The 17714-nt window shown below is 42.1% G+C and overlaps 1 protein-coding gene across 1 annotated transcript in view; it reads right to left on the bottom strand.

Annotated features, from left to right (window-relative positions):
* Nucleotides 1–17714, bottom strand: part of LOC126352649 (protein FAM161B-like) — a 175823-nt gene that overhangs the window by 55507 nt on the left and 102602 nt on the right. The window contains exons 4-5 of the mRNA XM_050002701.1: nt 11391–11682; nt 11072–11226 (exon numbers count right to left, since the gene is read on the bottom strand). Of these exons, the coding sequence (XP_049858658.1) occupies nt 11072–11226; nt 11391–11682 (447 nt within the window). The remainder of the gene's footprint in view (nt 1–11071; nt 11227–11390; nt 11683–17714) is intronic.

Here is a 17714-nt window from a genome sequence, read left to right as displayed (position 1 = left end):
TCTCCATTATATTGAAGCAGGTAACCACAAAAGTTAATGGTGGTACACAACTCAGTCACAACAGGGGAACCAGTTAAGGCCTTGCTCACCAGAAGCTTAGATACTTGGTGTGATGAGCCAGTTTTAACTTAAAGTGTTCCATTATGATATCATTTAAGGCTTTGTAAGGGCCCAGCAGTATCCTCCAATGCCTTATGAATATAGAAAGGGGATAGCTTCTCAAAGTCTCCTTCATGTTATGATGGACTAGTGCCCTGTTACTACAATTCTGAGACTACTTCTTGGGCAGACTGACCATCTGAGCTCTCTTTGTTCCATGGGTGTGCATGCAACCTGATGGTATATCCATTCCATCTGCATCAGATGTGAACTGAGTTTGCCCTATAGGGATCCCACAAACTGGCAGGGAAACAGATGTCAACCCAAGCAGAGCTCTGCATGCCTGAGCAAGAATTCTACAACTGGGGGTGGGGGTGGGGGGTGGGGGATGAGGGATGGGTGGGAGCACGTGCCCCAAATGTCACCCACTAGAAACTGTTTTACCTCAACAGTCATTCATCGTATGAGGACATAGTGTACCTCTAGGTTGAGGCTCTTTATTTCTCAATAATAATAATAATAATAATAATAATAATAATAGAGGTATGTACCTTCCAAGGGGTCCACGCAGCAAAGTCAAGGACTCCATTCTCTGAAACACACAATGTTCCACCCCCACACCTAATGATGGTCCCTGAAGTATACTCAGAGATTATGGTAGAAATCTGGGGGTGCCTACAAGTCCCTAGGTCCAGAAAATTGAGGTCACCATGCCTGTATTGAACCAGTTTTGGTGGAGATGACTGGAAAAAAATGCAGTACTCACTTCCCTAAGTACTCGGACAATCTTCATCTGACCCCACTGATGCCTGTGCAGTTTGGTTGACACTGCCAGTAGCTAGGCCATCATCGGCATGGCTAACAGCACCATTGAGGAATGCAAACCCTCCTGCCCATGCAAGTCTTCCTGCTCAATGCTGAAGGTGCCTATGATAAGGTGGTATCCCCCAAGAGAATTTACTTATTGAGTCATACCTATGTAGCTTAGTTGGTAGAGTACTGTCCTCTGGGTTTGAGTCCCTGTCCAGCACACAGTTAATCTTCCAGGAAGCTTGAAATCATTCCTGCTTGAGAAATTTCTTCTACTCAGTTTCAAACAGATAATATCTGTTTGTAACTGCGTTATATTATTAAATTTTATTATGAACTAAGAGTAAAACTAAAATTCGTGTGTGTAAACGGTAACCATGTACCCAAATTTTCACACAGAACCTGCTAATAACTAAACTAAATTGACAGATTTTGCAGCATTGTTAACACACATTAATTTAGATGTAACTCAATTTAATGATCTCAGAAAGTCTCAATATTATCTTAGAGCACAACAAGTTCTGCAATTTCAAAATAGTTATACAGTGTGAGATTATTTATAGGAACTAGGAGCAACTGTAGGTCATAAAAGAAGCTTAACTTTAACCAGAATACTGTAGCCCATTGACTGAAACAGTGCCATCGTATTAGGCAACAGAAATATCACTTTGATGCCACCTCTGAGAATTGTTCTATGCTTGGATACGACAGACCATTGTTCATCAACAATATGGCTTTCAGAGGCAAATGTTTCTTTATAGGTCTGTATAAAATCTTCAAAGAACTTTTTTTTAATAAGCAAACTGCTCACCACACATTCTTTTGTGACTTATAAGAAACTGGCAAAGAGGACTGATTCACATGTTCTGAAGTATGTTGATTTTTATTTTTTAATTTCCTTACTAAAAAACCCGGCAATGCTTAAATTTGCACAGTAATTGCATGTAATCCTAAATTCCTTGCCCCACCCTCTCTCCGCTCATCCTTTCATTCCTCCTCCCTCTTCATACATCTCCTCCTCCCCCCATCTCTCTGTGTATAACCTCCTCCTCCTCCTATCAGTGTCCATTTCCGCCTGAATGTTCAGTAGAGCATCATGTAAAAATTTTAAGTAAATTCACCAAGATACTTTCGAGATTTTTTTGGTAACGATGTTTCCCCATGATATATATATATATATATATATATATATATATATATATATATATATATATATATATATATATATATATATATCCTATCTCTGTCTGAACGTTCATTAGAGTTAAGAGTATCACGTAAAAACTAGAAGTACACTGATCAACAAACTTTTCCAGATTTGTTGTAACATTGCTAACCCCCTTTAAATATTACAAAAATATACAGCCAATCTGCCTAAGTTCATCAGAATGTTTGTTAGAGTATCATCTAAAATTTTAAGTAAAACAGTTGAGAACTTCTTGCGATTTGTGGTAACTATGTTTCCCCTTTAAATACACTCCTGGAAATTGAAATAAGAACACCGTGAATTCATTGTCCCAGGAAGGGGAAACTTTATTGACACATTCCTGGGGTCAGATACATCACATGATCACACTGACAGAACCACAGGCACATAGACACAGGCAACAGAGCATGCACAATGTCGGCACTAGTACAGTGTATATCCACCTTTCGCAGCAATGCAGGCTGCTATTCTCCCATGGAGACGATCGTAGAGGTGCTGGATGTAGTCCTGTGGAACGGCTTGCCATGTCATTTCCACCTGGCACCTCAGTTGGACCAGCGTTCGTGCTAGACATGCAGACCGCGTGATACGACACTTCATCCAGTCCCAAACATGCTCAATGGGGGACAGATCTGGAGATCTTGCTGGCCAGGGTAGTTGACTTACACCTTCTAGAGCACGTTGGGTGGCACGGGATACATGCGGACGTGCATTGTCCTGTTGGAACAGCAAGTTCCCTTGCTGGTCTAGGAATGGTAGAACGATGGGTTCGATGACAGTTTGGATGTACCGTGCACTATTCAGTGTCCCCTCGACGATCACCAGAGGTGTACGGCCAGTGTAGGAGATTGGTCCCCACACCATGATGCCGGGTGTTGGCCCTGTGTGCCTCGGTCGTATGCAGTCCTGATTGTGGTGCTCACCTGCACGGCGCCAAACACGCATACGACCATCATTGGCACCAAGGCAGTAGTGACTATCATCGCTGAAGACGACACGTCTCCATTCGTCCCTCCATTCACGCCTGTCGCGACACCACTGGAGGCGGGCTGCACAATGTTGGGGCATGAGTGGAAGACGGCCTAACGGTATGCGGGACCGTAGCCCAGCTTCATGGAGATGGTTGAGAATGGTCCTCGCCGATACCCCACGAGCAACAGTGTCCCTAATTTGCTGGGAAGTGGCGGTGCGGTCCCCTACGGCACTGCGTAGGATCCTACGGTCTTGGCATGCATCCGTGCGTCGCTGCGGTCCGGTCCCAGGTCGCCGGGGACATGCACCTTCCGCCGACCACTGGCGACAACATCAATGTACTGTGGAGACCTCACGCCCCACGTGTTGAGCAATTCGGCGGTACGTCCACCCGGCCTCCCGCATGCCCACTATACGCCCTCGCTCAAAGTCCGTCAACTGCACATACGGTTCACGTCCATGCTGTCGTGGCATGCAACCAGTGTTAAATACTGCGATGGAGCTCCGTATCCCACGGCAAACTGGCTGACACTGACGGCGACGGTGCACAAATGCTGCGCAGCTAGCGCCATTCGACGGCCAACACCGCGGTTCCTGGTGTGTCCGCTGTGCTGTGCGTGTGATCATTGGTTGTACAGCCCTCTCGCAGTGTCTGGAGCAAGTATGGTGGGTCTGACACACCAGTGTCAATGTGTTCTTTTTTCCATTTCCAGGAGTGTATTACATATATGTACATATTACATATATTACAGCAAAGTATTGCCTGTGTCATCCAAAAGTTCATTAGTGTTGTGTGAAAATCTGTAGTAAATTGGTCAAGAACTTTTAGAGATTTTCAGCAAAAATGTTTCCCCTTAAAAAATTCCAAATGAGGTCTGCTCAGAAAATTCCATAACTTTGTCCACAAAATTTTTCTGCACTTACCTTTTATTTATTGTGCATGGTCTCCTTCTAAATACTCTCCTCCACAATTGATACACTATTCCCAACGCCATTTCCACTTCTGGAAGCAGTCATGGTATGCCTCATGCTGGATTGCATGAAATGCTTTCTGCGAGTTTTCGTATATCTAGTCTATTGTTGTGGACCTTCATTGTTTCAATAGTATTTTCAACTTTGGGGAAAAAAAGAATCTGCAGTGACCAGTTCTGATAAGTATGGAGGATGAAGCAGAAGAGTGACTTCATTTTTTGTGCAATAGTCACCCACCAACAGGGATTACAGTGCGGGTGTGTTATTGTGATGCAAGAGCCATGAATTGTCTCACCACATGTCTGTCAGGATTTCATGACCTGATCCAAATGAAATGTTGCATTCTTCTGCGATCTCTCAGACAGTTAGTATTCAATTGGCACACATAATTTTGATGATGATCCTGACATGAGCATCATCAGTAGACGTTGAAGGGTGTCCTGAACAAGGGTCATCTTTATCTTTCATCCGGCCATTTTTAAACCATGTGAACCATTTGTAACACTGAGTATGACAAATACTCATCACTGGAGGCTTCCTGCATCATTTGGTGTGTCTCTGTAAATGTTTTCTTGAGTTTCACACAAAATTTAATGTAGATGTGTTGCTCCTCTAATTCTGCCATCTTAAAATTCGCAAACTGTGTGATACAATTTTCTACTCAATACAGTACTAAACAATAACTAACAGACATAAAACAATGAAACTTCTGGCAGTTACACATTAAAAACAGGCATACACAGGGTTGCCAACTGTATTTCACTCCAATACATCACTGGTGCGAAATTACGAATTTTCTGGAATTTTTTGAACAGTCCTCGTACACTACTGGCCATTAAAATTGCTACACCACGAATATGACGTGCTACACACATGAAATTTAACTGACAGGAAGAAGATGCTGTGATATGCAAATGATTAGCTTTTCAGAACATTCCCACAAGGTTGGCGCCGGTGGTGACACCTGCTACGTGCTGACATGAGGAAAGTTTCCAACCAATTTCTCATACACAAACAGCAGTTGACCAGCATTGCCTGGTGAAACGTTGTTGTGATGTATCATGTAAGGAGGAGGAATGTGTACCATCATGTTTCTGACTTTGATAAAGGTCGGATTGTAGCCTATCACAATTGCCGTTTATCATATCGCGAAACTGCTGCTGACTGTTGGCAGAATATGGAATAGATGGGTTCAGGAGGGCAATACGAAATGCCATGCTGGATCCCAATGGCCTCGTATCACTAGCAGTCGAGATGACAGGCATCTTATCCGTATGGCTGTAATGGATCGTGCAGCCACGTCTCAATCCCTGAGTCAACAGATGGTGATGTTTGCAAGACAACAACCATCTGCACGGACAGTATGACGACGTTTGCAGCAGCATGGACTATCAGATCGGAGACCATGGCTGCTGTTACCCTTGAAGCTGCATCACAGACAGGAGTGCCTGCGATGGTGTACTCAACATCGAACCTGGGTGCATGAATGGCAAAACGTCATTTTTTCGGATGAATCCAGGTTCTGTTTTTGGCACCATGATGGTCGCATCTGTGTTTGGCAACATCATGGTGAATGCACATTGGAAGCATGTATTCATCATCACCATACAGGCATATCACCTGGCTTGATGGTATGGGGCGCTCTGTCACGTCTTGTCCGCATTGACAGCACTTTGAACGGTGGACGTTACATTTCAGATGTGTTACGACCCGTGGCTCTACTCTTCATTCTATCCCTGCGAAACCCTACATTTCAGTAGGATAATGCACGACCGCATGTTGCAGGTCCTGTATGGGCCTTTCTGGATACAGAAAATGTTTTTACTGCCGCCCTGACCAGTACATTCTCCAGATCTCTCACCAATTGAAAACGTCTGGTTAATGGTGGCCAAGCAACTGGCTCGTCACAATACGCCAGTCACTACTCTTGATGAACTGTGGTATCGTGTTGAAGCTGCATGGGCAGCTGTACCTGTACATGCCATCCAAGTTCTGTTTGACTCAATGCCCAGGCGTATAAAGGCCGTTATTACAGCCAGAGGTGGTTGTTCTGGATACCGATTTCTCAGGATCTATGCACCCAAATTGCGTGAAAATGTAATCACATGTCAGTTCTAGTATAATATATATGTCCAATGAATAGCCGTTTATCATCTGCATTTCTTCTTGGTGTAGCAATTTTAATGGCCAGTAGTGTATATTACGTAGACAAATGTCGAACTAATCTTTTTCTTGTTATGAAGAAATGTGATGGCAGAAATGTCAAACTTAATATAACAATTTTTAATTTTCTTTTTCACAGCAAAATACCATTACCACTACCAGTTATGAACACGGCAAAGAAAAATGAAGCAAATCAGTTGACCCATTCTCAAGTGATGATTTTTCACAATTGAGTTTAATTTCTGACTTTTCCAATTTTTTTTTATTCAAAAATTTTCTTTCATAAACCTTTTCCTGACAATTATGAACATAACAAAGACAAAAAGCAACCAAATCTGTTGATGCATTCTTAATTGATGATTTTCCTATGTGTGGTGATTGATGCTAACTTCCGAATTTTCTGTTGGATTTTCCAAAAATTTTCTTTCACACAAATTTCATACTGACAAAAATGAACAAAAATAAACCAAGTTGATCATGCCATTCTCAGGTGTTGATCTTTCATACATGCAGCAACTGATTTTCATTCATACAGATTATGATTCTGTTTTTCCCAGGTGTGTTACTTCACCCACTCCACACTGTTAATGAAGGTACAAGCACATGGAATCGGCTCCTAGATATGTGACTGGCTTGAAAACTTCTTAAGTAAAGAACCCAGTACATTATCTTTGGTAGCAAGTGTTTATCAGAAACACGCGTATTGTCAGGAGTGCCCCAGGGAAGCCTTACAGGATTCCTGTTACTTTCTACAAACATAAGTGATGTGGCAATCATGGTGGGCAGCAATCTACAGTTGTTTGCTGATGAAGCTGTGATGTATGGGAAGGTGTCAAAGTTGAGTGACTGTAGGATATACAAGATGTCTTAGACAAAATTTCTAGTTGGTGTGATGAATGGCAGCTAGTGCTAAATGTAGCAAAATCCAAGTTAATTTGGATGAGTAGGAAATATAAAACTGTAATGTTTGAATACAGCACTGTTGTCTGCTGCTCAACACAGTTGTGTCATTTAAATATCTGGGTATAACATTAGAAAGGATATTAAATGGAATGAGTACGTGATAATTGTATTAGGGAAGGCAAATGGCCAACTTTAGTTTATTGGCAGAATTTTAGGAAAATGTGATTCACTGATTCATTTGTAAAGGAGATCACATACAGAATGCATATTCTTAAGTACTGCTCAAGTATTTGGGATCTGCAACAGGTCAGACTGTAGGAAGACACCAAAGCAACTCAGAAGTGTGCTGCTACATTTGCTATTGATCGGTTTGACCAACACAGAAGAATTACAGGGATGCTTTGGGAACTCAAATGGGAATCCCAGGAGGGAACTTGGCATTCTTTTTGAGGAACACTACTGAGAAGATTTAGAGAACTGGCATTTGAAGCTTACTGCAGAATGACTCTACTGCCACCAGCATATATTTCATGTAAGGACCATTAAGATAAGGTACGAGAAATAAGGGCTCCTATGAAGGCATCACTTGCTCTATTTGTGAATGGAACAGGAAAGGAAATGACTATTAATGGTACAGGTTACCCTCTGCCATGCACTGTATAGTGGCTTGTAGAGTATGTATGTAGATATAACTTTTTGCAGAGTCATCTGAAAGTTAATGTTGTACTGGGTAGCAAATGATACACAAAGAGCAAATTCCTTGGCATTATAAACTTATCAAAAAAGACAGGATTTTGAATTCTTTCTGAATTTCTCAGTTACAATATCTCCTTAAAGGTTTCCATCAGTAGCTGACAGTTGACATGTTCTATGTAGATCTTGAGTCACACACACACACACACACACACACACACACACACACACACACACATCTTGCACACACGTCTGCAGTCTCAGAGAGCTGAAACTACACTGCGAGCAGCAGCACCACTGCATGATGGAAGTGTCGACTGGGTGTTGGTAAGGAGGAGGCTGGGACAGGGAGGGGGAGATATAGTATGATGGGAGTGGCAGAAAGTGAAGTGTTGCTGTTTAGATGGAGGCCGGAGAGAAGGTGTGGTGGGGGGAGGGGGTAAGTAGTGGAAACGAGAGAAATAAAAATAAAAAGAAATTAAAAGACTGGGTGTAGCGGTGAAATGATGGCTGTGTAGAGCTGGAATGGGAACAGGGAGGTGGCTGGATGGGTGAGGACAGTGACTAATGAAGGTTGAGGCCAGGAGGGTTACAGCAACGTAGGATGTATTGTAAGGAAAGTTACCACCTGCACAATTCAGAAAAGGTAGCTGGTGTTGGTGGGAAGGATCCATATGGCACAGGCTGTGAAGCAGTCATTGAGATGAGGGGTATCATATTTGACACCGTGTTCAGCAACAGGGTGGTTCACTTGTTTTTTGGCCAGTTTGTCGGTGGCCGCTCATGTGGACAGACAGCTTGTTGGTTGTCATGCCTACATAGAATGCAGCCCAGTGGTTGCAGCTAAGCTTGTAAATCACATGACTGGTTTCACAGGTAGCCCTGCCTTTGATGGGATAGGTGATGTTAGTGACCGGTCTGGAGTAGGTGGTGGTAGGAGGATGTATAGGACAGGTCTTGCATCTAGGTCTATTACAGGGCCATGAGCCATGAGGTAAGGGATTTGGAGCAGGGGTTGTGTAAGGATGGACGAGTATATTATGTAGCTTTGGTGGACAGTGGAATGCCACAGTAGGAGGGGTGGGGAGGATAGTGGGTATGACTTTTCTCGGTTCAGGGCATGATGGTCATTGAACACACTGCCAAACATGATACCCCTCATCTCAATGACTGCTTCACAGCCTGTGCCACATGGATCCTTCCCACCAACACCAGCTTTTCTGAGTTGCCCAGGTGGGAAATTTCCCTGCAGTACATCCTACGTTCCTGTAACCCTCCTGGCCTCAATCTTTGTTAGTCACTGTCCTCACCCATCCAACTCCCTCCCTGTTCCCATTCCAGCACTACACAGCCGTCATTAAACCACCACACCCAGTCTTTTAATTTCTTTTTGTTTTTATACCTCTCCTTTCCACTACTTATCCCCTCCACCTTCTGCACCTTCTCTCCTGCTCTCCGTCTTAACTGCAACACTTCACTGTCCACCACTCCCACCATATTATTCCTCCTCCTCCCTGCCCCAGCCTCATCCTTACCCCCACCCAGACGCCACTCCCATCGTGCACTGGTGCTGCTGCTCGCAGTATAGTTTCAGCTCTCTGAGACTGCAGACGTGTGTGCAAGTTGCGTTTGTGTGAGTGTGTATGCGCGTGTGTGTATGTGTGTCTACTGCTCACAAAGGCTTAATGGCTGAAAGCTATGAGCGTGTGGATCTTTTTATTGTGCCTATCGCAACTCACCATCTCTGCTATATGGTGAGTAGCAACTTTACTTCTCTTCTAATGCTACATTCCATCCTGGATTCTCCATTGTTTGATCTATGTTGATCTCTATACAGTTGTAACTAACCCTGGCTGGCTGTGGAGTTAGAATTATCATTAAAAAGTTTCTTGTTTAAACTCATGACTTTTCCTGAAATATAGTGTCTGGAATGCCAACATTCTATCCTTTTTTGGTTGTCCAGTTATACTCTACATTGTTGTTTGTCATCATTTTGAACTAAAAGTCTTCAATTTCTTTCAATCTGATGCCATTGATGTTCCAACACCTAATTCAGCAGTAATGTTTCTCAGTATGTATCCTTTTCCTGACCTATGCAGTGCCTCTAACTTTTTTCTCCGTGGACAATACAACCATCTGCTCTTTGATGTCATTCTTATCACTATCATAGTCAATTTTTGTCACTACAACTTCTGGAGTATCAAATACTGCCCAGTTACTGTATTAAATATTAATAATAACAATAATCATTCATTGAGATGAACTGGAGATATACATTCATGGGAGCCAGATAAACATGGTATGACTGTATTTGTCACTTGTGAATCTCAGTCTATATGAAGCCCATAAGAATTACACAGCATGGAACTTTCTAGTTTAAAACTGTTGTGTACTAACTGCCCTAAAAAAATATTGTTGTTGTTCACTAGAGGAACCTACATGATTTTTTTCTGCTAAAAAGCACACAGTTCTTATCCTTGAAGGGAATGATTTATTACATCATCACAATGCCTATTTAACAACTTATTTATATAAATACTTTAAGAGTAAAGGGGACCACTAACCAAAAAGCAGAAACATTGAGTTCTCACCAGGCATACACAAAGAAGATAGAAAATTATAACTACTTATTCATTGTTACTAAGTCTTGCGCCACTGCAAAATTCTTCTTTAACTTTTAAAGACAAAAATCATGAACACTGTGGAGTCTTCTCCTTTTAAGTGTTTGTGTGGACAACTGTTGCTTTTTAAGCCGCATGCATAAGCACAGAAAACTTACATTTAATATGTCCCAGTTTGTGGTGTGTTGCTTATGAAAATGTACCAGGCTCATGTTCATATTTGATTCTTTATTTTTTCCATAACAAAAAGCTTTACTGTCCTGCCTTGCTCAAATGGCTCTACTTCCTTCCATGTGCACATTCTGCACATGTTAAACATGTTATCAAAAACCAGAATACAATTATAACTAAACAATGGATAGGATATTGAAATCATCCTTTGTGATGGAAGGTGGGAACACAATCATGTGACAAATTGAAACTAAACATACACTGGCCCCTGGTCACATGCAGCCATGTTTAAGTAGGTCTCTAAATATGTTCCACTTCATTCAAGTTTTTAGATATATGTTGTTTGAGACAAGCAGTTAGCCAGTCAACTGTATGAAGCAATTCAACAAACCAGCATTATTAAAGTCACCTATGATAGTTTCAGCTTTATCTTCTTAGTCTCTCTTTGAAAAGTAATTACCTTGCAGACTGTATTCGTAGAATGGCTGCTAGATTGTTTCTGTTTACCATTACACTCAGTGCAGAATGTGGTCTAGGTTTCTCCTTTTCAGTTGAGAGTCGAATGCCATATGGTGATACACTGCTGTTATCTGATGGGGGTGAATGTAGTTTTGACTGAAATGCAAGAATATTTCATCATAAGCGAACAAAACATTTAATTATTTATTTACAATATAATTACATTCATGGTGAACATTAAATTTCACAATTAAACTTTGCCCTTAAGAAAGAGATGAGAGCATTTCATCCTGCATTCCTGACATAATTAGACACTTTACCCGCTTCCCTTGGATGTTTGCAGTCTGCAGACGAAATTCATGAGGGCTTGTGGTAATATTCTCATCAAATCGGTGTTCTAATTCTCTCCTCATTTTATCATGCAGTTTTTTGTAATTTGGAATCTTTTGTTTATTTTTTATTCTTCTGTCAATATCCAAACTGTCTGAATAATCTTCCCTCTGAGCTCTAATATGCTTCAACTCTTTTTCTAACTGTTCTCTAGCAGCCATGGACGGAGGTAATGACGCAGACTGTAAGAGTTCCTCTGCTCGTATTTTTCTCTTCAGTGATCTGAAATAAAAATTATCGTATCACATGAAGACATCCTCTGGAGATTTTTCATAAAAAAGTATCACCAAAATAATTTTATTAAATAAACATAGATTCAGGGACAATAATTGCAATTCAGCCAAGTCATAAAACAAACATATTTTTCTACATAAATGGCACTCTGAGAGGCATGATTAAAAATGTTTGACAATCATCAATGATACTACTATCTTGTTATCTCCTGAGATAAATTAGTGGCTCAGTTTTGCAGCCTCACTCAATAATGCCATACTTTTTAGGAATAACTGGGTTACATACTGTTCATTCAGTTTGATGTTAGTGCCGTAACACTGGAAAGTTGACAGTCTGTGTAAAGAGTAAGTAAGGTGTGTAATAGTGTCAACCTTGTTGAGCAGATTTAGTTGCTATATGAAAGTATACAGAATAGATGGTTACAAATGGAAATAATTTTTGCCATTATCAGCTCCATCATCACGTAGAATATGTACATTTGTAGGGAACATATCACAATATTAACACAACTTCCACAGATACTTAGCGAGTATCTGTATATCCAAAGGAGATACTCAACATGCTAAGTGCCAGAAGTACAACGTAGAATTATATGCACTTCATAGTTACTAATGTTTTAATGTCTTTAAACATGCGATGGGAGATGTTAAGGTATCAAAATAATGGTCTACAACTAATGCATTATTGATTTCCTTGATGTAATACACTGTACTGTGATATATTTTCTATTCTGTACTCTGTTCTATATACACTAAACTGTAGAATATGCTATGTAAATATGTAATCAGAATATCGAGGCCCATATGTATTAACTGAAGCACATCAAATGGATGAATAAATAAATAAAAATAAACAAATAAATCATTCTAGAAGTGTCATCAGTTGCAAGGCGCATTAATTTTTTTAACTGTCAACTTGCCTCATAATGAGGAGAGTTGAAGGAACTTCATTACACGATAAAGACACCAACCACTTTCTCGAACGCCTGGAATCCGTACCCAGTCTGTTACCCCCAGAAACCATCCTGGTAACCATTGATGCCACTTCCCTATACACAAATATCCCGCACGTCCAGGGCCTCGCTGCAATGGAGCACTTCCTTTCACGCCGATCACCTGCCACCCTACCTAAAACCTCTTTCCTCGTCACCTTAGCCAGCTTCATCCTGACCCACAACTTCTTCACTTTTGAAGGCCAGACATACCAACAATTAAAGGGAACAGCCATGGGTACCAGGATGGCCCCCTCGTATGCCAACCTATTTATGGGTCGCCTAGAGGAAGCCTTCTTGGTTACCCAAGCCTGCCAACCCAAAGTTTGGTACAGATTTATTGATGACATCTTCATGATCTGGACTCACAGTGAAGAACAACTCCAGAATTTCCTCTCCAACCTCAACTCCTTTGGTTCCATCAGATTCACCTGGTCCTACTCCAAATCCCATGCCACTTTCCTAGATGTTGACCTCCATCTGTCCAATGGCCAGCTGCACACATCCGTCCACATCAAACCCACCAACAAGCAACAGTACCTCCATTATGACAGCTGCCACCCATTCCATATCAAACGGTCCCTTCCCTACAGCCTAGGCCTTCGTGGCAAACGAATCTGCTCCAGTCCTGAATCCCTCGACCATTACACCAACAACCTGAAAACAGCTTTCGCATCCCGCAACTACCCTCCCAACCTGGTACAGAAGCAGATAACCAGAGCCACTTCCTCATCCCCTCAAACCCAGAACCTCTCACAGAAGAACCCCAAAAGTGCCCCACTTGTAACAGAATACTTCCCAGGACTGGATCAGACCTTGAATGTGGCTCTCCAGCAGGGATACGACTTCCTAAAATCCTGCCCCGAAATGAGATCCATCCTTCATGAAATCCTCCCCACTCCACCAAGAGTGTCTTTCCGCCGTCCACCTAACCTTCGTAACCTCTTGGTTCATCCCTATGAAATCCCCAAACCACCTCCCCTACCCTCTGGCTCCTACCCTTGCAACCGCCCCCGGTGTAAAACCTGTCCTATGCACCCTCCCACCACCACCTACTCCAGTCCTGTAACCCGGAAGGTGTACACAATCAAAGGGAGAGCCACATGTGAAAGCACCCACGTGATTTACCAACTGACCTGCCTGCACTGTGATGCTTTCTATGTGGGAATGACCAGCAACAAACTGTCCATTCGCATGAATGGACACAGGCAGACAGTGTTTGTTGGTAATGAGGATCACCCTGTGGCTAAACATGCCTTGATGCACGGCCAGCACATCTTGGCACAGTGTTACACCGTCCGAGTTATCTGGATACTTCCCACCAACACCAACCTATCCGAACTCCGGAGATGGGAACTCGCCCTTCAGTATATCCTCTCTTCTCGATATCCGCCAGGCCTCAACCTCCGCTAATTTCAAGTTGCCGCCGCTCATACCTCACCTGTCTTTCAACAACTTCTTTGCCTCTGTACTTCCGCCTCGACTGACATCTCTGCCCTTAACTCTTTGCCTTTAAATATGTCTGCTTGTGTCTGTGTATGTGCGGATGGATATGTGTGTGTGTGTGTGCGAGTGTACACCTGTCCTTTTTTTCCCCTAAGGGAAGTCTTTCCGCTCCCGGGATTGGAATGACTCCTTACCCTCTCCCTTAAAACCCACACCCTTTCATTTTTCCCTCTCCTTCCTTCCTTCCTGACGAAGCAACTGCCAGTTGCGAAAGCTTGTAATTCTGTGTGTGTGTTTGTGTGTTTTGTTCATGTGCCTGTCTGCCGGCGCTTTCCCGCTTGGTAAGTCTTGGAATCTTTATTTTTAATATATTTTTCCCATGTGGAAGTTTCTTTCTGTTTTATTTAAATATATATATATATATATATTGTATACTTCTTTAAAGGCTGATCCTCACCAGGAAAATAAAGACCACTACCATGAATGGTAAAGCAGTGATTTGGCTTGAGCCATACCTATATGAGAGAAAGCAAAATGTAGTATTGAATAATTCTGCAATGGCACCTTCCTACTCTGACTGGGCCATGGAGGAATGTCGAGTACCACAGTGCTTGGTCCCTTACCATACTTAATCTTTATCAATGACCTCCTAAGGTTTATGAGCCAAAAGGACACTTCAAGCATTTGCAGACAATATAATCATTATGATTGACAGAGTATTCAACTGCAGACTAGAAAACACTACTACCACTGTATTTCAAGGAAGTTCCAGATTATTTCACCACAAATGTTAACAAGATTAATTCATTGTTTCACATACGACACAAAAAAGAAAGAAAAGCAGAAAAGGAAGATGCTGAAATAAAAAGTGGTGGGAAAGAAATATTAAGAGTTGAGTCTTACAGATACCTGGGATTGCATATTACTACCAACTTAAACTGGACAGTTCACATCCTCAACCTATGTAAAAGACTGAATTTGCAGCATTTTGTCATACATTCTGCTGCATCTGTTTGGGATTTGGAAACAATCAAAGCTGCTTACTTTGGATATTTACAGTCAGTTATGACATATGGAATTGTATTCTGAGAAAACCAGTCACATGCAAATAAATTCTTTATGACAGAGAAGAGGTCATCAGAATTATGAGTAGAGTCTAACCCTAGATGCTCTTGCGCAAATTTATCCTCATCACATCATGCCAGCATATTTTTTCAATTATATACTATGTCAACAAGTCATGCACTTTTCATAATAAACAGTACATATCATTATCACGACATAAGAAATAAATGTGATCTTCATCACAATATAAAAAAATCTCACATGGTGGAAGAAGGAAATTATTCAAACATAAAAGCTTATAATGAACGTCCAGTGACATGTAGGTAGTTCAGACATAAATATCTCCCAAAAGATAAAACATCAATAAGTTTATTTACAACATGTACACATGATAATCAACATATAAACTGATCAGTCAGAACAGTATGATCACTGACCTACTGTCAATATAAACTGTGCAGGCAATAGCAGTGTACCTGGCGAGAAATGACTGCTAGTCAAGACATACGCATGGTGTATGTAGTATCAGTAAGCATGCTGTCCATAAGTGGAATGAGGAAGGCTTGTGATCTATCTGAGTTTGACTGAGGGCAGAGAGTGTTGGCTCAGAGGCTTGACACAGTATTTTGGAAACAGCTTGATTTATCTGATGTTTCTAGGAGTGCTGTGGTGAGTGTCTTCAAGGCACAGCAAAATCAAGCTGAAACCACATCCAGACATTGTGGGATTGGGCAACCACCTCCATTACAGATGTCGGATATCAGAAGCTGGGCAGACTTGTAAAACAGGAAAGGCAGTGAACTGTAGTGGAACTAATATCACACTTTAATGCTCAGCAGAGTAAAAGCGGGACTGAATGCACAGTGCACCATACACTGCTAATGATGGGTCCCCGCAGCCAGTGACCCATACATGTGCCAATGTTAGTATCATGACATCGGCAATTACAAGTGGAATGGGCACATGGCCATTGGCACTGGATGTTGCCACACTGTCAGAGCACTGCATGGTCTTATAATCCTGATAACCTTCTTCATCATGCTGATGGCAGAGTGGGACTCTGTCATCTTCTAGAGTAACAGCCCCTTGACACCTGTACTGTGGGAGAGAGACAAGCTGGCGGCAGCTCCATTATGCTCTGGGGGCATTCATGGATCCAGTGAAGCTTGTGCAAGGCACTATGAAGGCCTAGGAGTATCGTACATTGGTTTAAGACCAGATACACCCATTCATGACTATCATGTTTCCTGATGGCAGTGGTATTTTTCAGCACTATAACACACCATTCCACAAGGCCAGGAGTGTGATGAAGTGGTTGAAGGAGCATAGTGACAAGTTCCAATCGATGTGTTGGCCCACAACTCACCAGATCTGAAGCCAATCAATACATCTGGGATGTGACTGAAGGTGGCGTCAGAGCTCATTGTCCCTCTCCCCACAATTTACAGGTATTAGGTGACTTGTATGTGCAGATGTGATTCTAGCTCCCTCCAGTGACCTACCAAGGCCTTATTGTTTCCATGCCATGGCACATCACTACTGTTATCCATGCCACAGATGGACTTACCAGCGCATGTGGTCATAATGTTCTGGCTGATCAGTGTACGTAACTGTGAAATGCTGAAGGTCCTTCTGAGATGCTGAGTTTTATACAATAAAAGTGGTGTTCTTGATAGAAACAATTAGTCTTGAATGCTGATACAATCTAATAAGACAGTGACACACAGTAATATTTAGTAGCATTCTGCTGCGTCAATATATTTCCTCATTGGCATCTTCCACACTAAGATTGATAAGTCTGTAGATTCATTCAGGCTGGCAATAGAGCTCTAAGTTAGAAACATATGTCAGTCAATCAGAGTCACAGGTAGTGAGATCATGTGAACTTAGCATCCTCTGGTGGAATGTATGCATGGCGTCCCCCATCTAAGGCAGCAAGAGATGGAAGAGCAAGTTCCCATGGTGGTGCACTGGCAGGGGATTTAAATATGTCATGTCCTGTGTAGCTGTGAGCAGCATGTATGGTGTGGTAGAAGAAGATTCTTTCAATACCATATTCCCCCTCCCACATAAAGTGCATTGTCATCATGTGGCGTGGGTGCAAGCGACTAAGAAAATGGGAGTTTTGTCCCATTGTGCTCCTGGTGAGATTGGTTGTGGTGCAATGGTAGATGGTGCCAACCAATCCACTTCCTGACATTCATCTTGCACAACCCCAGGAACATCTATCTAGAAACTGGAAGTAGGATGTCCACCCAAAAGTACAGATGCGTATAGAATTGGCACTGCTGAGGATGCAGATGGCTCTATGGGTGATGCACAATTGCTATCATAGTGACTGACGGAGGATCATCAGGGACAGCAGACTAGTTTGCAGGAAGAAAGTCTGGAAAAAAAATATAAGGCAGGATCACTATTATTACAGAAACAAAATTGGTTGTGGTGCCATTGATGGGTGCCCAGTGCACCCCAAGTGATATAATGAGCAGAGCTAAACATCTGAGTGAAGCTGCCAGAA

The sequence above is a fragment of the Schistocerca gregaria genome, chromosome 1 (assembly GCF_023897955.1).
Source record: "Schistocerca gregaria isolate iqSchGreg1 chromosome 1, iqSchGreg1.2, whole genome shotgun sequence".
Lineage (NCBI taxonomy): Eukaryota > Metazoa > Arthropoda > Insecta > Orthoptera > Acrididae > Schistocerca > Schistocerca gregaria.
The sequence above is the reverse complement of the archived record's forward strand: the minus strand, read 5'-3'. Positions and strand labels throughout refer to the sequence as shown.